Source organism: Balaenoptera acutorostrata, chromosome 2 (assembly GCF_949987535.1).
Source record: "Balaenoptera acutorostrata chromosome 2, mBalAcu1.1, whole genome shotgun sequence".
In the NCBI taxonomy this organism is placed as follows: domain Eukaryota; kingdom Metazoa; phylum Chordata; class Mammalia; order Artiodactyla; family Balaenopteridae; genus Balaenoptera; species Balaenoptera acutorostrata.
Genome location: NC_080065.1, coordinates 74,701,975 through 74,726,476, shown reverse-complemented (window position 1 = coordinate 74,726,476; position 24,502 = coordinate 74,701,975). Strand labels below are relative to the sequence as shown.

Here is a 24,502-nt window from a genome sequence, read left to right as displayed (position 1 = left end):
CCAGGATTATCTACCTCCCTCTTGATTAGGTCAAAGTGAAATGATTAGTGACCTTAACTACATCTGCATAATCCCTTCTGCCCCATAATGTAACATACTCATCAGAGTAACATACATCTCTTTCCCAAGTCTCCTTCCTACTCAAGTTGGAGGGGATTAATGCAAAAGGGGGAGGGGGATCTTGGTGGCCATCTTGGAATTCTGCCTACCCTACCTTTCTCTCAAGCTTCCCACAGAAATATAGCACTCTTAAAAAATGAGCTGCTGAATAGTCATGAATACTTTAACTTCCTTTCATTTTCTACAACTGCTTTGACCTCTTGGCACTATCTTATCACATTATCTGATTGGTCCAATGCCCATCTATATTCAGTGCCTGTCTCTAGTTTTAAAATTTCAGTGTTGGAGCTTTTTCCTGCCATTTGATAAGCATAATAAATAGTTGTCACAAATGAAATTTGCACAAAAGCTGACTGTGATGTCAATAGCAGGTATAGTTTTTGTAACTGTAATGTAGGTTGATTCTTGAAATCCTAAATTTATCATTAGTACACTCTATTCAGAGAGAGTTACTCTCTTGATATACATAAAAAATTCAAACTTCAAAGCATTTTAGAAAATGACAGGCATCTGAAAGTCCCATTTTTATTCTAATGAAAATATCTTTTACCAAGAAGTTAAGATTTCTCACAAAATGTAAAGGGACTTAAAAAAAAAATAAGGGTACTAAAAAGTGTTATTATTCTCAGCAAGACAACTCATAACCATGTTGATTTAGGAAAATCTGCAAGGATTTACTGAGGCAATTGTAAGGTAAACTCAGTTCTCACAATGAAAGGAAAATGCTTTGATAAGTTTTCCGGGGTTTCCTTTCAGCTTACTTGCTTCTTTGCCTATAAAAATATTTTATATCATTTTTAAGGGCAAGCTATAAGCAATATTTATGTTCAGAGAAGAAATCCATCTATAGGAATTCAGATTTAATTTTAAAAACAGGTAAACAATCCTATAAACAAAGTCAGTGATTTCCCCAGGTACTTTTTGAAAATAAATGAAAACAAATCAGCTCTGGTTGTCTCATTTGTTGTTTGAACACTAAAGAGCAAGTCATTGGGATTTTTGAGAGCAGTTGTATTATTTTAGACTTTACAAATCTATACAATAATTCATGGTTTAGAAAAGAACTGTTGGGTTATCTAGCTAGTCTTTTTTAAGAGTAGCAGTTGAAACAATCAGCTCACTTCATGCATGGAAGAGAATTCTTCAAACTCTTCCCCTTAAACAAATCTTCAATCAGTTAAATGACAACGTTGTTTAAAAGAGAAGTATTTTATACTTCTCCAATTCTTATTGATGAATCTCTCATTCTCAATTTTAAAATTTATTGTGTCAACTAAATGCCTGTAAGTGGACTGACATACTTTTTAGAGTACATATATTAACTAGATCAATTCAACCAAATGCCAATATTTCACCCTATCTGATTTTTAACACAGCATGTTGGTAAATACTCATAGAAAAATGTTTCTGTATATATTGTTTCCAGCTTGAGAAGATTAATATGGTTATACAAATGTAAGTCTAATTTGGAAGTTTGATGTGATAAGCAACATTTCCAGACACTTTTTGATTGTGCCAAGGGTGATTTTTGAAAAATTTGTGATAAGTTTATTGTGGTCATTTGGTAAAAATAATAATTTCAACAGACTAGAGAAAAGGTAGAATTATTAATAGGAAAAAAAGCTCATTTTAAAAGCACATTCTTATTGATTTTTATTATATTTAAACATAAAAGCAAAGCCAGCTTTAGCTCCTGATCTACCTCTGCATTCCTATTGAGTGAATAGAGAAATTTCTACATGGTGTAATTTGAGAAGCACTGAGCACCTTCAACTGGCCTTGTTTAATCCCGGTGACTAAGACTTCAAGACTTAAGTTTAAAGGCATTGGCAACCACCATTTAAAGGCAGAAGTTATCCAGCAGGGGTAATGAGTAAAGTCATTATCACATAAGATTAGTTCTGAAAGATAAATTGTGGCCTTCTAATGAGTCCCTAGCAAAATAGGAGCCAGAGCAGTTGGATTTAAAGAGGATAGGAAAAAGAAAAGTCATCTACTAAAACACCCCAGCCATAATAATAATCCAGTGAATATCTGTGGAGTTGAATCAACTTGAACAGAGAGCAATAGACTTTACCTCTGGGACCCTGTCAAAGGGTAACGCTTTGTAGCTGAAACTCAAGGGAAAGTTTGGGGCCCAGGGGAAAGGAAATGAACAGAGGCTGCAAAAAGACATAAGGAGAGTACCCATATCCATGTTTGGATACTTGAAACAAAGTAGAGGTGAGGAAACAGGAGATGTTGTATAAATACTACCCAGAGATATGCCTCTCCTTCCACAAGTATAAAATTCAATCTTGTTATATAGCTGATAATTCATTTTAGAAACCCATGAAGGTTACACTGACATCTAGAATTCTTTACAGAAATTTTTTCACATATCTAGGTAGCTTGTAAGTGTAATTGTCATATCATTAAATAAAACAGAATAACAAAATTTCCCTTTTGTATCATGAATCCATGGGACAATTTAGCTATTGGCTTTAGCTAAAAAATAGAGCTATTGGTTAGCGACTTGAACAATCACCACCAAGTATAAGATTAAGCCATTTTTGCACTTTTCAGTGAATTCAAATCTGCAATATGGTCCTAATGGCAGAATGTATCTTTAGTTTCACTGTCTGGTCCTTTTACCCAAGATAACATAGATTCCAAAGTTTAATTTTATACTTATAACCATTAGCATTTATTTTTCTCCAACAGGGTATCAATAAGTTTCTGCCAGTGAATTGGCAAAATCATGACTCTTCTTAATTTATTTTTTGCCTTTCAATAATTTTGCAACCCAGCTCTGTTTCTAGGAGCTCTGCTTTTACTTGCAGGAGAAAAGAAATTTGTTTGCACAGTGCAACAAGATCTAGGGATCTGTAACATGAGAAACTGAGCAATTGTTTCAATATATCCACCAGTAGTTTTCAGAGGGTAGGATCATACAACTGTATTTAATCAGAAGAACTTATCACAGAAGCTTGGGATACAAATGTCAAGACATTGCATATGATGCAGTGTTGCCTGTTAGTATCCAGGATATCCAGAGTTCAAAGGGAAGATCCACTAGAAAAGGCTTCCCAGAAAAGTCAGGGACTTCTGGATAATAGTTCAAATATGCCTACTCCTTACTTGAATGACTGATCATATTTCCTTGATTCAAGATACCCATTTTTCACAACTATGGTTTTCAAAATCAGGAAGCAACTTTTAATCAAGGTACACTTTTAATATTGTGATTTTTTTTCCTTTTTTGGAAACTTATTATTTAATCAATGGTGAATCTAATGATCAGTGGTTCTTTAAACTCAAGAAAATAGGTATTCCAATAAATAGATACAAGATCAAGAATAAGAAGAGTAAAACCTTATGAGAGGACCAATATTTGCCCTGATATGTTAAACCTCAGCAAATGAAGAAAAACAGAAAAGGAAAAATTCTGTACTGTGGTAGAGATCTTTGCTATTAGACACCAGATCTATGTTTAAAAGCATGTGGAATGCTTCTCCAGCCTAAATTTAGTATCCTTGTGGGGGAGAGAATTTACTTGTTATTTATAAGTGCACTCTGTGTGTGTGTGTGTGTGTGTGTGTGTGTGTGTGTGTGTGTGTGTGTGTGGTTTCCAAGTAATTCAAAGCACACTAGAGACCTTAACACCCTATCTACAAAATGACAATTATTGTTTTCATGAAAGATAAATGATTACATTTAAGAGTGGTGCTAGCAAAAGAAATTTTTTTCATTGAAAAGTTGTAGTTTGACCTGTTTTGACACATTAAGGGGAGGCTTCCAATCTGAAATTTTTTCTTAACTCATGAGTCAATCAAGTAGTTCTGAGACTGTCATTGAGCATTTTGTCAATACAAGGAGACTTAAAGATTATCTAGAACACTTAGCTGATTTCACAAACAAGAAAAATGAAGTCCAGAGTCATTTGCTTTGCCCAAGGTTGCCTAATTAATTAGTGCCAAAACCATGGGTAGAACCCAGTACTTCTTTTTGCCAGTGTAATGCTTTTTTTCAGTGGAGAAGAGTATCTCCTTCCATAAACATGATAGAATACTGTGGTTCTGGGAGGCTTTGCCAGAACCTACAAATTGAGCCCAGGTCTCAGAGAAGTTTTGAGAAAGCACAGCTCAATTCTATCACAATATTTCAAGTGGTTCTCTGTACTTCTCTGGCCACTATGCAGAGATATAAGGTCTATAGGATTTTTGTAGTGGACCTGGGAATGCTTGCATTCAAACAGTATTTTAAGTGGTCGAGGAAGTCTTTAATAAGTTAGAATCATACATCATTTTGGGAATTGGAAGAGCTCTGTGCAATACATTTCATTTTATTCCCTCAATTTATAGAGGAGGAAGATAAGGTCTGGGAAAGTAACATGGCCTATCACAGGCTGATGGGTGCAGGGTCAGGACTAGAACACAAATTTCCTTGTTCACTGCTTTTTCATGACACCACACAGCTTTACCATGAATTATGCCCAGGAAATGGACAGATGCAAAGGTGAAATAACCAAAGACAGCTTTCTATGAGAGATTTCTCAAGCAAATGATGAAATTGGTGATATTTGTCCTCGGGCCTGGCTAATTCTCTATCCTGTCCCTCTCAGTGGTCAGTGTCCTCCCTCATGGGTTCTCCCCTCTCTTGCTATCAAAATATACTTTTTAGGAAAGGTTTCACAAACTATCTTATATATTCTTAGCAACTGTATTTGGTAGGCATTAGTATTAACATTGCCATTTTAAGATGTGAAAGTGAAAGGTGCTTGAGGATTGAGTTACTTCTCCGTGGCTCTACAGTTTTGTAAGTGGCAAGCAAGGATTCAAGTCCAGAAGTGTCAGGATTTTAGCACTTTTCTTTAAACATTGCTAATTCAGCACTGTATCTAGAACACAGTATGTGTACAATAAATGTGAGCTACATGAAAATAAAGGAGGAAGGAAGGAAAGAAGGAAGGAAGAAAGGAGGGAGGGAGGGAGGGAGAGGAGACCTATTAAGACTAAGTTGTGATGAATAGCATTTGAACTTGCTATCTTTCCGTTTGCACGTGAATGGGAAACAAATTCTTAAACTGAAGAAATAAATTGGAATTTCAGGCATCTTCCAGCAGGGTGAGAAATTTGGCAGAAGAAGATAAAGGTGCCCTAAAATTCCATGTTGGCCTTTTCAGAGCTTAGCAGTTACAAACTCATGATAAAATAGTTCTATGATTATTTCAGAGAGGACTTTTCATGATGCAGGAAAATTATCAACCCTGTTTCTGCCCAAATACCACAGGCAGAATATTCCATGAAGTCCAGGGGTGGTTCCTTCCCTCAGTTTCCAAACAGTTAGCTCAGAGAGCATCAAATGCCAGAGGTGGATAGTCACAAAAGTTGGTTTAAAATGTCCTGGTCAGTGGTTGCCCAGTGGAGACCAGGGCGGGCAAACCTAGAGCCAGAATGCAGGTTTTAGAGATTTCATTTGCAATATCTTTGGGTTAATGCCCTAGATTTGGCTAAGGCTTTTAGGTTCTACGAAGCGTTTCCAGGGAGGCTTAGCCATGGAGTCAAGCCCTGTTCCTGGAGACTTCATCAAGTTCCTCCCCGTTTGTGGTTCTGTCTATATGAGATGGCAGAGGAGGGGAGGGAGAGGTAGGACCAGAATACAAAAGCTCACAGGGGAGGGAAAAGGAGGAGGACTGGCACATTCTTTTAAGTTAATTCAAGTGAGTCATTCAAGGATCCAAAGGTCTGAAGGCCTCTGGATCATTCTAATGCCATTTTCTGCATCTTCTTAGGTTACCTATGGTCCATCATCTAAGAGTCAAAGAGCCAGGTTCAAGGCTCTGCAGAATTTAACTACTGATCAAATGGTCTTGGACAAATCACTATATTTGTACCTCAACTTCTCACTTATATTGATGACGAGTAATAGTTGTGTGACCCACCTCACTTGATGGATGTAAAGGAAAAAAAGCCTTTTATATTGTAAAATATTCTGTAGCTGTGATTGTTATCATTGTTTTATAATATGAATGTGCTACTGTACTGTTTGGCCTTTGTTACTTCTTTCCTTTTTTTTTTTCCTAAACTGTGATACTTGGAGGGCACACCTTACAAGTGACAAGTCAGAGTGGCTTATCCCAATGACATATCCTAATGCCTCCTTATGTTTAACATTAGTTGCAAAGACCACTGCTATATAAATAGAATCATACCTTCTACCTACTTCAAGTAGATGCCACCAAACAAAGGTAGAACATACCTACACATGAATGCATAAGTCTCAAAACCTCACGATAGGACATAACATATATTTTTTAATAAAATATTTTCTAGGAAAAAAAGTTTAAAACAGTAGAATACATAATGTCAGCAATTTCTACCTTAGAACTACTCAATATATAAGATATATCAAGGATTAAGAAAAACAGGGGCTTCTTTGGTGGCACAGTGGTTAAGAATCCGCCCGCCAATGCGGGGGACACGGGTTCGAGCCCTGGTCCAGGAAGATCCCACATGCCGCGGAGCAACTAAGCCCGTGCGCCACAACTACTGAGCCTGCGCTCTAGAGCCCGCGAGCCGTAACTACTGAGCCCGCGTGCCACAACTACTGAAGCCCGCGTGCCTAGAGCCCGTGCTCCGCAACAGGAGAGGCCACCGCAGTGAGGAGCCCGTGCTCCGCAACGGAGAGCAGCCCCTGCTCGCCGCAACTAGAGAAAGCCCACGCCCAGCAATGAAGACCCAACACAGACAAAAATAAATAAAATAAATAAATTTATTAAAGAAAGAAAAACAGCACTTCCAGGTGCTCGGCTGCCTCTTCCCAGACCGAGCGAAGCGCCCGCGTGGCCGCCACCCACGTCCTCCTTCCCGCGGCCCTCAGGAGACCGCGCTTGGCGGCAGTGGACCGCCAGCAGGTCCAAAGGTGACAGTGTGGGAGATTCCGTCCATGGGAAACCTTCCGTGGTGTACAGATTTTTCACAAGTCTTGGACAGGTCTATCAGGCCTGGCTGGACAAGTCTACTCCATACACGCCTGTGCGATGGGTGGTGACGCTGGGCCTGAGCTTCATCTACATGATCCGAGTTTACCTGCTGCCAGGTTGGTACATCGTGACCTACGCCTTGGGAATCCACCATCTAAATCTCCTTATAGCTTTCCTTTCGCCAAAAGTGGATCCTTCCTTAATGGAAGATTCAGACGATGGCCCCTCGTTACCAACCAAACAGAATGAGGAGTTCCAGTCCTCCATTCAAAGGCTCCCAGAGTTTAAATCCTGGCACGTGGTGACCAAGGGCATCCTGGTGGCCATGGTCTGCACCTTCTTTGAGGCATTCAACGTCCCGGTGTTCTGGCCCATCCTGGTGATGTACTTCATCATGCTCTTCTGTATCACGATGAAGAGGCAAATAACGCACATGATCGAGCACCGGTACATCCCGTTCACGCACGGCAAGAAGACATACAAGGGGAAGGAGGACACGGGCAAGACGTTCGCCAGCTAGACGCGGCCGCCCTCCGCGGGCCCAGGACGGCCACGAGTTGCTGTGACGGCGCCTTCTTTCCTCACATAAAGTAGTTGATTACAAGGGAGTTATTTTCTTTTTGAAAAGGAGCTTCAATTATTTGTAACTGAGATATCAGGTTCTTGAAGAAACTTACATTTAAACAGAATCGCGTTGATTTATTTTCCAGTGCCGGTCAGGCATCCAGACGCTGGCCTTGCAGGGCGAAGGCCGGGCGGACAGCCGGGTGGGCTGGGGGGGCGGGGGCGGGGGCGGGGTGGGTGGGTGGGGTCGGGGTCGGCAGGGCCAGGCCCGCGTAAGGAGCCAGGACGCCCAGCTGCCGCCTCCCAGGATGCTCGCCTGGCCCCGCCGGCCACACGGAGGACGCTCGCCCGTCAGTCCGGCGCGTGGAAGAGATTCTGCAGTAACTCAGGGCTGTAAGGCCAGTTTCCGAATTTCATCTCACTAGAGATGTGTTGAGTTGGCCTCTAGCATAATGACTCAAAACTTTGTTCTTAACTACAATGATTGCTTCTGAGGGCCTGGACTTATAAATATATATTATATTTTAATTGTTTGAGGTTATTTTGACACACTTCTTTGATACGTGAAGGGTTGTTTTAACTTAAACGTGTTCTCACACAGCAGCCCCTTTTCAGAGACACCTGGCAGGAGCAGCCAGTTCCGTGGCTTTTAACACATGGCTTCCCACTTTCTACGGGGAAACAACTCTGACCTGCATGTCAACTTTTTTGATGTGATAAAAACCAATACTCATAAAAAAAAAAAAGAAAAAGAAAAACAGGACTTCCAGATAACAAATGAAATGTTTCACATATCCATTTCATATATTCATTCATATATACTTTATCCCATCCTTACATGTATATATTTAATCTAAAGGTAATAAATGTAACACAGATCACAAGTTATAATCAAGAGGTTCATTTTTGATTGTTAATTATTGTCCAACTTTTTAGAAAATAGAATACAAAGAGACAAAATTTCTTTAATAGTTTTCAGAAAGCACACCATAAGCTCTAATGGATAGATTAAGAAGCAAATAGTTAAAATTTGGAGATCTTACTATAAGTATTATAATTTTAAACTTTTTCTATAAAACTCAATTACTGCATGCATGCCAGTGAAATTTTAAAAGAGAGAGAAGGGACTTCCCTGGCAGTCCAGTGGTTAGGACTTCACCTTCCAATGCAGGGGGTGCTGATTCAATCTCTGGTCGGGGAGCTAAGATCCCACATGGCTTGCGGCCAAAAAACCAAGACATAAAACAGAAGCAATATTGTAACAAATTCAATAGAGACTTTAAAAAATAAATAAAAAATAAAAACAGAGAGAAAAGTTTAAGCATTAAATGCTGTAAACATTTAAATAAATATAACATATATCTACATATACAACCTGCTAGTAGGTATATATCATTTCTGCCTGATAATTTTCTCTCTCCTCTCTGTATCTTCCACCTCAGCACAATATGACATGACACTTCCTATATGAAAATAAATGACACCACTTTCTCCCTAGGTTCCCCTCAGGGAATAAAACTAATGGACAAACTCTGTGCGGCACCATGGGTGAGGAATTATACATGGTTGGTAGTAGCCTAGAGCTTGACAGGACCCAGGGTTACCTAACAGTGAGGCCAAAGGAAATGGAGAAGAAAAGTTGAGGCAAAAGGAGTGATTTGAAAAGGCAGACAAAATGATAATGGGGTCCACATAAGGAAGACTAAACATAAGGTCAGAGGCTGGAAGGATGAAGACTGGAAGGCTTGGTGAAAATAGGTTCAAGACTACACGAAGGAGTCACAGCCCTGCCTCTATGAGGGTCCTGGTGTGGCGTGCCTGATGACATAGAAACTAGACAGTTATCGACATGTATTTCTCAACTGATACACCATGGAGTCTACGATGGCACTCTCTACTATACAGCCATGCCAATGGGTGGTGGCATGCCCTCTCAGACACCTGTGGTCGACTTCAATTATTTTCTTGCTACTGTAAATTTCTATCCAAACTGAATTTTTAGAAAATTTAACAATGCATCTGTTGGGAGAAACATTGGGATTTCTAAACTGAGAATGCATATTATACTCATTTTAAGAAAAAATACATTTCAAAGAAAATCTTCAAAGGGTTATAATAAGTTTCCCTCTTAAAATCTCCAGTAACTAATTTTAACAATGGTTTTCATATCTTTCTCCAGTTGGGCATTTTGTTTAGCTCAAAAAAAAAAAGAAATAATTATAATATTTCTTTTCTAATAATGTCAAGAAGTTTCTGTTATTGCCCAAGTGAAAATATTTCACCGTAGCCTAATTTCCTTCTTCATTATACAGCATAAAAATCAGGAGCCACAAAAATCATTATTTTCCTGATGACTTCAATCTTCCTATTTCATAAAGGAAAGGAAGTGAAAGAAAACTACCCCTCAACATTCCCAAACCAGTTTGCTTTTGGATTTTGCATATTCAGGCAACTAACTGTTGGCTGTTTTACTGGTTTGAATAACCCATAAGGTACAAGAGAATCTAAGGTCTACATTAGAACCCACATCTGCTTATGCTAGAATGAAAACCCATCTGAGAATCAATGAAGCACATGGAGAGGGTCTAATGAAATCCCCATGCCATTTCCTTTAAAACTGTCAAATTGACATTGTAATCGTGTATTCATTCACCCCCCCAGTGGTGTAGTGGTAATTTTAGAAGTGGGAATATTTAAGCAATAAGAGCCAACAGGGTGTGTTTTGCTAGGATATCTATGAGCCCGGACAGTTCCTGTAAGCAGCCAATAGACTGAAAACAAAACCTTTCCTACACAGTGAGTGAATCAGGAGACCCTCTCCAAGTGAACAGCCACACTAATGACAAAGACCGAATTCTGTATTAGGAATGAGAACTTATAATAGATGTATTGAGAGAATTATACTATGAAATCACACTAAACTATTAAATGAAAATAATACAAAGCACTGGCACATTAAATCAAAGTGATAAAATGTTCAACAAATTAAAAATCAAACATCCAAGATTTCTGGCTTTTGAAGTCACCGTAAAATTCCTAACACTTGGTCTGTCTACAGTCCTCTTTCTTCTTTGCCTAATTTTGTGGTTGCCTTAAATGACCCCCAACAAAAATCTAACTGAATAAGTATGAGAGGAATATGTGCTCTGCAACTTGTTATTGGGGTACCTTTTGGCCTCATTTTAGAGGACAGCAATACTTTAAGAGTGAGTCTCTTTAGAGCATGGATTGAAATATCTATATGCTCTTCACATATACTAAAATATATGTTACCCAGGATGGTTTTTGCACTATGTTTAAATAACAAATACGAAAGAAAGGCAACCACATTATATAGCTAATTCACTGGCTTCATGTAGATTCAGCCTGAGTTAAGAGACCACCAGGGGGGCTTCTCTGGTGGCGCAGTGGTTAGGAATCCACCTGCCAATGCGGGAGACACGGGTTCGAGCCCTGGTCCGAGAAGATCCCACGGGCCGTGGAGCAACTAAGCCCATGCTCCACAACTGCTGAGCCTGTACTCTGGAGCCCGCGAGCCACGACTGCTGAGCCCACGTGCCACAACTACTGAAGCCCGCGTGCCTAGAGCCCGTGCTTCACAACAAGAGAAGCCACTGCAATGAGAAGCCCACACCGCAACGAAGAGTGGCCCCCCCACTCGCCGCAACTAGAGAAAGCCCACCAGGGTATCTCCAGGCCTCATCAGAAGTATCTCCACGTTCTTACTTCTAGGCTACAGTGTGGCTTGATCTAGAGGCAGTGACCAAAAAAAAAAAAAAAAAAAAAAAGTTCTGCAGATTAATTTGTTAAACTGCTTTCCTCGATATACTTGCTGACCAGAAAATTTGGTAGAGGCCAGTAAAAAAGGCTAGCATGACGGCGTTCAAGCAATCTGCATATTAAAAAGTCCTCCTTTCACTCACCTTCTCTCATGTCATACCTCCCATCCTCCTCCAAGCCCAATCCCAAACATGAACACATCTGTAGGGATGGGTGTCTGGGTGCTCTGCAGGCAGGAAAGACCATCAAGGGGGCGCAAGAATGGAGAAAAGGGAAAATAGGGAGTTCGATGTTGCTTTTGCCCTCCCCACTCTTTATGCCAGCCCCCTCTCCATACAAAGTCCTCTTAGAAAGCTTTCCTCAGTCAAGCTGGGCCATCCTCCAAGGTCACTGTATCCAAATATAGCAACCTCAGAAGAAAATTAAAGGGGGTTTCCATTGTCCTATTTGTCTAGGGTGTCCTTCAGGAAAAAATTAAGATAAGCAATGTTGACAGCTTTTTAAAATTTTAAATAAAGTAAAATATACTTCTGTACAAAGAACTGTGGAAAACTGAGTAGAACTAGAGGTCACATACAAGAGAGAAATAACTGGATACTAGGAAGGCACTCTTCCTACCTTCCTCGCCACTTTGCTTAAGGCCATTCAACTTCTGGTGTGGGAATAGGGAGTAGGGAGGGGATGGACACTTAAGAGAAAGGACGTCTGTTGCTTTGATCAAATGAATTCACGTTTTCTGATCCGATTCTCCTAGAATATGAAAATCACTTACACCATCAGTGTGGAGAATCATAATGCCAACTCACACATGATGTTCTCTACCCTACACTGGCAACAGGACTATACAGAGAGTAACAGAGTTTACAGACAAGCTAAAGGAAGATAAAATTCACAAGTAATAAGTAAGAATTGAAAACCATGAGAATACCAAGAGAATCCATAAATTGCACCTCTCTGCAGTAAGTCAGATCCTCAACACCAGTCAGCGACAGGGAGAACATACGCAAGGTTACGACGAAATTGCAACACTGAACTCTTGTAAAAAGAAGCATAAATTTATGTCTTGGGACTTTTCAAGCACAGGTCAACTTCTGAATTCTAGGCTATTGCTCTTTGGGCTCTTATGTTACCTGAGCCAATTTTGTCCACACTTAAAAAGAAGACATTGCTTTCGAAGAGCATATATTCCCACTCTCCAGCATTAGTGATAAATTTCTAAAACCTCTGCAGGGAAAAAAAAAGCGTTAAATTACTTGTTCTCAATGTTCATCAGACAGCAAGTTTGAGGACCCAAGTTAATTGAATACTGTCCAGTAGACTATTTCAGAGGTGTCAAATACATGACCCTAAATTAGAAGAATTATTTTACAGCTTTATTTCCACAAAAAAAGTGGTCAGTTTTACTGAAATAAAAGTATTATCCCTCAAACTTGTATTTCCCTTTTTTTTTTTTTCTGGTAAAGAACCATATAAATGGGTTTCAAAAAGTATCTTTCATTTACAATATCATAGGATATGCTTTTTTGTTTTTGCTGGATTTTCATTTTTACATATAAAATATCATAAATGTCTACAGTGAAAGGGATGTATCTCCATTTAAATAAATGTGCCGATTACTAGCAGCTTATATTAAAAGGAACTAATTTTACAGCATCAGATGATTCATTCTTTCATATATATATGCAAAACAAAAATGAACCAGTTATAAGTGTTAAGCATTATTAGCACCTTAAAATGTAAGTCAATCTGGTACAATGTATGCAGGTTAATAATGAAAAATAATTAGTTATCTAGTTGGTATTTGGCCAGACAAGAGATGTGTAGAAGACATGCAGGTCTAGGCATTTTAGACTAGATAACACCTGACTTACCTTGAAAGAGAAAAAGAGCAAAACCTTATTAAAATCTCTGCTGTTTTAATTAGAGACTTTGCATCATGAAATACTTACTATTTGCTTTTTTTCCTGCTGCTAGAAAAACACCTGCTTCTCGCCCATCATCTGATCTTTTCAGTGCCCAAAGAGCGGAGAGCAAATGTTCGTTACTAAAAGGCTTTCTGAGTAGTATATCTCAACTAAACTTTATACACAGAACAAAGGCTTGATAGAGGAATATTGATCCCAATAACCCTAGTAATAATTTTGCTTTGGAAGCAAATGTTTGTAAGCTTTCCTATTTAATGTGGGTTTTGTCACACCTGTGTAGCCTTGCCACAAGGCATGCTGGGAGCTCAATGATGGGTTCACATGAAAAGTTATGTAAACGGGAACTGTGTTGAGTCAAGCTTACGAAGATTCATTTAGCTGTAAGCCCTTGAGGAGCATGCCGTAGCTTATGCTCAACAGGAGAGACAGGAAGAGGAATGGTAAGAGCTATCCAAGAAGTAAGCCTACAGCCAATTGGCCTGGGGTTTGTGGCAGGACCCTATTCCAGCAAACAGAACTGAGTGACACCTGGGAAAGTAAGCACAGTCATGGAAACAGCACAACCAGATCAGGAGATGTGGCTGGAGCTTGGTAGGTAGTGCGTGGGACTGACTCAGGACAGTAAGACTAGTGCCAAGTTCCCCCGATGGCAGAGAGCTAGCTCATATTTCTCTTTCAGTCTTAGTTCTCTCTGCTCAAACCTGGACAGAAATGAGCCTACAAGTTAAAGATTTTCGGTATCTAAACTTAAATGAGGCTAGAGAAGTTGTGAATCTACCTCCACGTGGGCATTTATATTTTTTTCTATCCAACAAATGCTAAATTCTACACACACACAGAAGGACTGACACATACGCACACATGCTAACACACTTTTGTAAATATACTATGAATGATTTTCTTATATTTGGACCTTTCACGGGTCCAGATTTATTGCTGACTGCCAAGCCTTCTTAATTTATGATAACAGCTAATAAATTTTACTTAAGATTAGAAAAGCTGCATTAAGTTTATGATCTTTCACATTTGAGCATACTGTTTAAAATGTTCACAAAATGATGGACTTGACTTACAAATGAGCTTCAGGCTTATACTTCATCACAGATTATGAAAATCAGTGGGGGAATGTAGAGCTGTGGAATGACCAGTGGGAATATATACATTTACAATTCTGGGTTTCCTAATTTTAAGCTCTTGGTATCTTGATTTATCAAATGCAAACTTTGAACTTCTCCAGTTGAAATATTTCTTAAATTCTAATATAGAAGGATTTAGGTACACTCCCCATTGTTTCATATACTTAGAAAACAGACTGAAGAACAATTATGCTGGATTTCAGATGTCTCGAGGAAATACTGCATGCATGACATCTGTTTTCCCTGGGGTTTGACACACATTTGCTTTAATGTACTGGTGTGTTCTTCATTACCTTAGAAGCTATATGCTAAAAACAAGAGTGTGTTTCAGTTTTGAAGGAAAAGAAAAAAATCATAAATCCCAAAGCCCTTCTCTGTGAAAAACAATAATTTAGGGGTTAAGCGTTCAAAAAAGAAAAAATGCAAATGATCATGTTTCTAAATGGCCCAACTTTTTAAAGATTATGTGTAAGTCTTCTATAGACTTCCATATATGTAAGTCTTCCTTGTTATTGAAAAATTATCCAGAGCCAGAAAGAACGTGCCTTTGAAAATCAACAGCTAAAAGAAATAAGATCTTCATCTCTAAAAAGTCCAAGTCATCAATTCAAGATGTTTGAGGTATTAATCCTCTGGAAAATTATTTGGCCTCCAGAAGCAGTGAATTGCTAAACATTTCTGGTGGATATCCTGGAGTTTTGCACAAACTGAAACATGAAGTTCCAGGCTGAATACAGAAATCCACCATTCTACACTATACCAGCTGGCTTGTAACATCTACATCTATGAAGAATTCCCCTTAATTAAAAACATATAAAATATCCAAAACACTTCCATGATTCTCATTCACTATCTGTTCAACCAATTTGCAAATTAAGGCATATCCCCCCCTCAGGTCACCTGAATTTAAAAGCTTTTGTCAAGTTCCTTCATACTGAAGGAACACAATTCAGTATGATAGCAAGTTGAAGTTCACACATCATATGGGTAGATGAAATAAAATCTCTTTTTTTCACTTTATTTGTCCTTTGCCTGAAAGGACCACATCAAATGATCAGATGTTACTCTGCAGCATGAGAACTTGATGGAGCTTTGAAATCAACTGTCTCAAATCATTTCCTAAGCCCAGACAATAACAATAAACATCTCTTGAAGGGTCTAAACCAGACCCATTAGTGAACATGAGCTGCTTCACATCAGCTGAAAGGAAAACTGTCTCCTGAAATTAAAGAGCAATTGATATCAACATCTGCTTTCTCCTAGTACCATCTTTAGAATCTTGGATTCAGACTTTTGACTCATGTATCCTGGTGTACTTAAATAAAACTAAAAGGACTTTAAAATCCCCCACTCAGTGAACTGAAGTATATAAGTGAATTGATATAGTAAATTGCATCCATACACTTAAATGCAATTCACAACCTAAGTTGGAGAATTAGAATTAATTTTACATTTCTTGCAATGTCTTTTCCTATTAAAAATGGAGACACCAAGAGAGTCAGAGTGATTTAGGGATAGAGGTTAGAAGGCCCTATTAAAAAGACTAATAAAAAGTGACTTAAATGTCACCATCTCTCTGCCAAAGTGTGTTAGCGATATTTTCAGTTTGACATGAGAACTCTATCCTTGTTTGTTGGTGTTGAATTCTAAACATAAATTCTACAGTTTTCAGCAAGAGAGGATATGTGTGTACTTAACAGGTGAAACACTGACAGCCCTGGAAACCAAAATCCTCTGTTTATCCAAAGGTTAGGGACAGTGCACTCAGCCACCATACAAATGTAGAGTACCTACATGAGCTTGCCAACACGAATCTTTAGGGAAGAATAGTAACCCACCTTAGCTAGGCATTCAGCAGGGACAGCTGGCCAAGTCTAGCTGACTGAGGCAAGTTACTATTAGAAAATATGTCTGTTGAAGATGAGATTTAGTAGTTTTTATGGTCTATGTCTCTTTTGGTTTGAATATTTTCAAAGCCTAGGAGACTACAAAAATATTAAAGTGAGAGTTCTTTATTGATTTAATGAATAAAACAATAAATTGATTAATAGATTGGTGGAGACTGAATGTATAGATGGATGAATAGATGAACTTTCAAAGACTGTAATTTATAATATAGTTTTTATTTAAATAAAAGACCAAAATGTTTTACTTCTTATTATAGTATATGGTCTTAAACTGTACCCAGTATATGGAAGACGGCTGAGGGAGCAACTGGGGAAACTTTTCCTTAAGAGGCTATAATGACATGGGACTTCCCTGGTGGTGCAGTGGTTAAGAATCTGCCTGCCAGTGCAGGGGACATGGGTTCGAGCCCTGGTCCGGGAAGATCCCACATGCCGCGGAGCAACTAAGCTCATGAGCCACAAATACTGAGCCTGCGCTCTAGAGCCCACGACCCACAACTACTGAGCCCGTGTGCCACAACTACTGAAGCCCGCACGTCTACAGCCCGTGCTCCGCAACAAGAGAAGCCACTGCAATGAGAAACCTGCGCCCCGCAACAAAGAGTAGCCCCCGCTTGCCGCAACCAGAGAAAGCCCATACGCCAACGAAGACCCAACGCGGCCAAAAATAAATAAATAAATTAAAAAAAATTTTTTTTTTAAAGAGGCTATAGGGCTTCCCTGGTGGCGCAGTGGTTGAGAATCTGCCTGCCAATGCAGAGGACACGGGTTCGAGCCCTGGTCTGGGAAGATCCCACATGCCGCGGAGCAACTAGGCCCGTGAGCCACAACTACTGAGCCTGCGCGTCTGGAGCCTGTGCTCCGCAATAAGAGAGGCCGCGAAAGTGAGAGGCCCGCGCACCTCGATGAAGAGTGGCCCCCGCTTGCCGCAACTAGAGAAAGCCCTCGCACAGAAACGAAGACCCAACACAGCCATAAATAAATTAATTAATTAATTTTTTAAAAAAAGAGGCTATAATGACACAACAATTCATTTTCTGTATATCATAGACATTATCATGGAAGGTAAACTGAAGAAATTCCAAGAAAGAAAAGCTGTCATGATTCTAGGTATTAATTCTTCAGTCAAGAGTTAACCCTCACAAAACTCTGCTTATATTTTTTACAAAACTAGATTTCAAATCTCTTGGCTGGATATATGCTGTGCATCAGAACAAGTAACTAGTTCATGATAAGCTAGATTCTCCATACACCAGGATCATCTCCACTTGTAAATTAAGTACCAGTGGAAGACAAATCAGCAGAGCATAATTTATTAAGCCACTGCTGTGTTAATGCAACTTCTGAAGGTAGCTCATTTACTATCCAGAATTTGATTAGCCCCTAGAAGAACCTGGTTCATTTTATTCAAATAAGGCTATTTCAAATCATAAATTCCACAAACTGACCCTCAGAGAAGAAAATATCTTTGAATTAAGTACATTGGAAATCTGTAAAATTCTAACTCATTCATTTGCCATCCATATTGACGCCTTGCTAGTTGCACAGGGAGTTATAAAACATATAATCCTGCTGTTTTTCAAAGATAAGTAAGGTAATATCATGGGGAGGCATATTTTGCTCAGGGATCCTTACACCATTATGATACTACCCAATATTTTATGGCAATTGTAATACTTTGTAGACCAGCGGAAAATATATCTAAAAATAACTGTGCCATTTCTGAGCAAAAGCAGAAGTAATTGATGTTTCCTAGAAAAATGATCCCACCTGGCTTTGTAGAAGAGCAGCATGAGCATTTCAATGACAGGTAGATCCAGAACAGAGCTTTGTCCTCAATATCATTCCAATCCTCTGAAACCCCAAAGCAAGGTTCATAGAGATTCTTTAGAATGCTCCACTTGAAAGCCAGATTACACTATTTAAGTGGCCTATGGAGTTCTGTATTAAAGGCTCCCTGCTGCTCAGGCATTTTTTCCCATTATAATATATTGCTGTAGATTTAACACTGTAGATGTTCTATCATTTAACTAATATGGCTCAAAAGGTTGTCATCGGGGACACTTCTAAATTATATCACTGCAAATAAACCTTGCTACGGAAGGAATTACCTATTTAGCAAAGACATTTCATGGCACATTTGCATAAAAATACCACTGCTGTCTTTCAAGTTCATCTGTAACATTGCTGCTGAGCAGAAGAGCATTAGATGTGTCACAAATACAAGCAACTTTGGCGGCAAGCTGATTTGTAAATGCATATTTGCAAACTTTAAGTGCACTGCTATGCCCTAACTTATACCCAGCATAAACCCATACATGTTTGTATAATCAGAAAAGAAAAAATACTTATTACTCAGCTTTCCCGTTTAACTTACAGGAAATTAGTAATCAACCACTGGATGTTAGTCCCCCGTTACATGTGGCCTGCAAAGCAGGCGAATGAAGCAATTCAAAGCAAGGCAAGGCAGCTTCCAGAGGAGAAGGAAATATTGGCCGCCTGGTTAAATTGTTTGAAGAGATTTTTTTTTTTTACCCCTCTTCTGAAACCAACCAACAGCGAATGCTAAAGCAGACATGAGAATAAAGCTATTTACCAAGCATTTTCAAAGCCTCTTGATCTCAGTTGAGTGTCTGTGCTTGCTGGATACCGCAGAACATGTTAATAGCTTAGGTTTTAGAATCAGAGAAGGCTGGGTTCAATATCTGTCTTAACGTATGAGCTATGTGATCTTAGATGAGTTGTTTGACCTAAGACTCAATTTCCTCATATATTTTTAAATGTGCATAATATACTGATCTTTGTGGTTAAAAGAAGTTAACGGCCTTTTGAGTTAAACAAGGCAGACACCTTTACTTATGTTGTTTAGATAGGGAAAGTAAGGCTCAATGAATTGAAGGGATTTGTGCAATGTTACATAGACAGATAATAGCAGAACTGGATACAAATTCCAGGATTTGTGGCTCCTGACATAAAGATATTTCTGTTCCAATATGCACTATTCTCAATTTGCCTAATTTTCACTGGGTGTTCTGACCTCACTAATGTACACATGAGTTATTTTCATTTTTAACCCAAACAAATCTTTATTAGATTCGGGCATATTAAAAAGTAAAATAAAAACCAAAACATCAGCAGCTAGTCAGGTCAAAAACCTCATACCTGCTATTTTGAAAGTCTGTCCTCAGTTCTCCTAAACCATTCCTACTCGTCACAGGTTCTTCCTTTATTTCACTTCTGAACTAAAAAAATATAAAGCTTCAGATTCTCTTGGAGACTCCAATAGTGTCCTGTGAAACTAGGAAATACAGGACGAAGGAGGCCATTTGTAGGTATGTTATCCATGGATTGAATATTGCCTGGGCACTGCCTTGGTTGCCACAAGCTTACTATAATTTTTTCCCTGTTTAATTAACATGATTATCTCAAAAACAGATTACAATAATGGTCATAACCAAACATATGCCTACAAATTAATTTATTTAATTAATCAAAAAGTTTTTTAAGTTAGAATTTATCCATGTCATTTGTACAATATACCATACTATGTATTTTATGTATTTATTTCCTTTATTATGCCCCCACTCAAGAGAAATAGAATGCAGAATTTGTAACGATTATTATAATACTACGTCCCCAACACCTGGAAAAAGTGCCTAAGACATAAACATCTATTAAAAATTTGTTAGATAAATAAATGAATAAATGAATGAATGAGTAAATGAATGTATCCCTCAATATAATACATCCCCCTATCTTTTTGTACTCTTGTACTGACTTCCACCCATACCCTAAATGGGGGTGTAAATTCCATCTAATGCCAACCCAACCATTTTTGCATTGTATCATCTTTTCTCATCTATTTAATGTGAGGTTCTCACCTGTTTAAGGTACAAATTTCCCTTCTTTCCCCTACATCATCAATTTACACTAAATCCTTCCCATCCACATACAATTATGTATTAATATCTATCAACTTGAAAGAAATACCTTGACCCCATAGCTCCCTTCAGCTCTATTCTCATTTGTCTGCTTCCTTTAACATGAATCTTCTTGAAAAAGTAGTCTCCACTTCCTCCCTTTCCATTATTTCTTGACATACATCTCTAAAACTGTAATTGCTTTTGTTACTATTACCAATGATCTCCATGTTTTCAAAGTCAGTGGTCAACATGGTTTTGAAACACTTTCTTTGTACGACTCTTGGGATACCATTTATCTGTTATTCTCTTCCTTTCTCACTGGTACCTACTTAGATTTCGAAACTTGAATCATTGGAAGGTTCTAGGGTGTTCTTCAAGGCTCTTTGCTTCTATTCTCTATTAACACTCACCATCTAGGTAATCTCATCCAATGCCATGGCTTTAAATACCATCTATGTACAATTATTCAAATTTTAATCACTATCACTAATCTCCCCCTGAACTCCAGAGTCATACATACAATACCTATTTAACATGTTCACCCTGATATCTGAAAGGCATCTCAAATTTAACTTGCCCAAATGCAAACTCTTGATTCCTCTTCTACCCTCAAAACCTATGACTTCCTCCAGTCTTCTTCATTTCCATAAATGGCATGTTCATGATTTCGGTTGTTTATGCTACAAAATTTATTGTCATAATAGGTTCTCTTCCTTGCATATCCCACATTTAATCCATCAATAAATCCCATAAGCTCTACCTTCAATACTTATTCCTAACCAACTACTTCTTAATACTTCTAACACCCTAGTCATCTGTCACCTATTCTATTGCCAAGGCCTCCTAAATGTGTCTGTTTCTAACCATGCCACTCTTACAGTCTATTCTCCATATAGTATCCAATAATCTTTATAAAATATAAATTGAATCATGTCAAAACTTTGTTGACAACCATCCATTGGCTTCCCATATCACTCAGAATGAGACCAAAGGCTCTAAATGAGGGACCAGGGAAGCCCTGAGTTTTCTGGTAGGGCTAAGGTCAGTGGGGGAGCACGTGTTTGGGGGTGTCTGCATGTGTGAGAGAGGTCACCCTCAAACCGCACTGCCAGCCGGGCCTCCTTGCCGCTGAGGACTGCGTCCAGCCCCTCTGATGGCTACAACCCCAGAGCGTTAAGGACTCGGGAAAGAAAGCACAGTCGCAGGAGAAAATGGACCCAGCAGCCGCAGCAGCAGCCTTGGCACATGTCCTGGCCCTGGGCAATTTAGATCACAGCCAGGCTGCCCGGGGGGCTGATTTCTCTCTTTTTTTTATGACTGCATAGCTCTGCCCCATGGGGGGCCTATTTTACACTAAAAAAGACTCTTAAATACAAGACTCTAAATCATCTCCTCTGACCCACCCTGCAGATTCTCTGACTTCATCCCCTATCATTCTTTTACTAATTCTGACCAATAACACTAGACTTCTAGCTATTTCTCAGATATTCCAAGCACCCTCCCCTCACTGCATTTACATTTTCCTCTGCCTAGAAGAAGCTCCCTCAAAATGTTTCCACAGCTACTCCATCACTTCAAGTTCTATGCTCAAATGGGACTCTGGCTGAGAAGCCCAATTTGGCCAATCTATATAAAATAATGTCCTACCACCATCACTCTGTATTCCCTTATCCTTCCTTCATAGGATTCATCACTAACTAATGTACATTATTTATTTGTTGTCTTTTTTTTTTCTACTTTAGAATATAAGCTCCAAGAGAACAGAAACATTATCTTTTGTGTGAATTGCCATATCCCAGTCTTGGGACTGTTCCTGGTATGTGGTTGACACTTAATAGATCTCTATAGAATCAGCTGAATGACCCCTCTTAATTATGAAAATATAGGGTAAGAAGAAATTGTTGTCCCAGGTAAAGTTATACTATGACCTTGGTCAGACTTAATGAGTCTGCTTCTCACTGACATTCTTTGTCATTCAGAGCCCTAGGGATGGGTTCAACCAATTTGAATAGGGAGACCACAGGCCTTCAGGGAAGAAAGCTACAAAGACTCTACCACCTAGTCCCCAAATTTGAGGTTAGAAACACTGTTTAAATAGACTAAGCTGATTCTGCCCATGGTCTCCTTGTCCAAAAGAACACCAAGTGCCCAAGCAGGAACTCACTAAGAGGGCAAGGGGAGTCTGAGCTGGAGATTCAGACTCGACATAGAGCCTATGTGCTTAGGAAGCATCTGGAGTCAGACACACTGAATTGTGTTCTGCTTGGTGGATCAGTGACTGAGAAATTATTATACAATGGCATTCTAACATTAGAGCTCCAGTCAGGGCACCAGTGATCAGTGCTGGTGCTAGCAAAGAGAAGCACATGGGTCAGCTTCTGTTGGTCTGTGCAAAACCAGCCTTCAGCAGAGAAGAATCAGGATTACTGTTCACTCTCTGCTCTACATATGGAAAAAGAAAAACCTCCTTTAGGACTAAGTAAATATCAGAGTTCTTAGACAATTCAAGAGACTGGATAGGATGGGGAGTGATGGAGATGTTGGCCCAACACAAGAGAGCTCCTGCTAATAATGGCAAATCAAGGCTTCAAAAATTTTTTTGAAAATAAAAAGAAGTATGACTATATTTGCAGATAGGGTTGGTGGAGCAAATCGGATCAATGACATGAACATGTCACAAAACGTATTCCATGGACTATAAATGGAAGCTACCTAAAAAGAATTTCCATGGCCAAATAAAGTAGGAAAACACAGGCTTAAAAACATTTAAGCAACTTCCTTGACTGGAGGACTTCTCAAAGAGGAGACAAGATAGAGTGCAGCATTTCCCAAATGTATAGGATTAGGAAAACTGTCTTTGTAAGGGACATTTCATTAGACTAAAATTCTGGGAATACACTGGAGGAATGCTGCCAAGTTTAACTGTGTAGAATGAATGTATTCTGAAAGAAAGTTTTATTAATGACTTGCGTGAACACTAGTGTTTTGGGCCAGTTAGATATGGCACCAGAATTTGCACAAAATAATGTATTCAATGAAAAATAGTTAATTTTAATTCTATAGGTGTGGAAAAAGTATTTTTAAACTCCCAAAGATGGGAAATTTGGAAGGGAATGGGCTACTATGTGTGGCAGGCATAAATTATTCAATTTATAAAGTCCCTCACTTCATTTTCATAGGAACTCTACATGTATTGTTATCTCTCCCTTTTATATGAAGAAAACAAAACTTGGGGTGTTTAATTGACTCACTAAAAAAAAAAATTAATGGTAGGAGAGTCTGAATCAGGTCATTCCATTGCCGAAAATCCCAGGACTAATCAACTGATTCCTTCCTCCCTTCCTCCCTCCCTTCCTTCCTTCCTTCCTTCTTCCCTTCCATCCTTCTGTCCCTTCTTTCTCTTCATGATGCCTCTCTAAAATTCAGAATCAATAAAAGAAATCAACAGTCTCGCCACCAAGCTTATGGGAGAAATACTCTGTCTTGGAAATCTGCAACTATTGTGCTGGTTACATGAAAAACGGGTCCCATTTCGTATTATAGTGATCCATTATTTTATATGGACCACCCTGCACTTCCTATATTCTCTCCAGCCTCTTTTTATTTCATGGGAGCAAAAACTTTTTTTCTCTTAAAACAAAAGCTTCATTTAAAAGAAAAATTAACCATTATTTAAGGGGCGGTTTAAATGCCATTTCAAATCATACCCTATTTCTTTATAACCAAGGGACTCTACATAGAATATAGACTATTTGTAAAATGGTCACTTTTTTCCAGTCCACATTTCAGTCAGTTGTGTGGTAAGCAGGAAAGCAAAGGCTTCGTGCAGATGTGCTCAGTTACCACCTGAGACTAGTATTTTGCATTCTTTTAATTCTGCTTTATAACCACACCAAGAGTTACTCAAATTTGTAAGGTATGATGGATCAAAAACTTATATAAATTCAAACAAATTGCTGGAAAGAAGTTAATCTCCTTATATGCCTTTACCTTCTCTCCATTGCCTTTAAATTTGATTATGATTCTGCTGTTTCATAACCAAATAATCCTCTGCCTTAAATACAGGTTCTCTGCCCCAAGCTGAGCTCTGAAATACTACTGCTGTGATAAATCCTGGCTGTAAGAGTTTGACTTAATAATACTTACCATCCATCAAATTGAGAAACTTAAATGTTATGAGGAT

At 38.8% G+C, this 24,502-nt stretch overlaps 1 protein-coding gene across 1 annotated transcript; it reads left to right on the top strand.

The window, feature by feature from the left end:
• The first annotated feature begins 5,656 nt into the window (after nt 1–5,656).
• Nucleotides 5,657–7,716, top strand: LOC103021124 (protein RER1-like). The gene is made up of 2 exons (XM_007193061.2): nt 5,657–5,747; nt 6,883–7,716. The coding sequence occupies exons 1-2, from the start codon at nt 5,657–5,659 to the stop codon at nt 7,602–7,604; spliced, it is 813 nt and encodes a 270-aa protein (XP_007193123.2). The 3' UTR covers nt 7,605–7,716.
• The last annotated feature ends 16,786 nt before the right edge of the window (nt 7,717–24,502 follow it).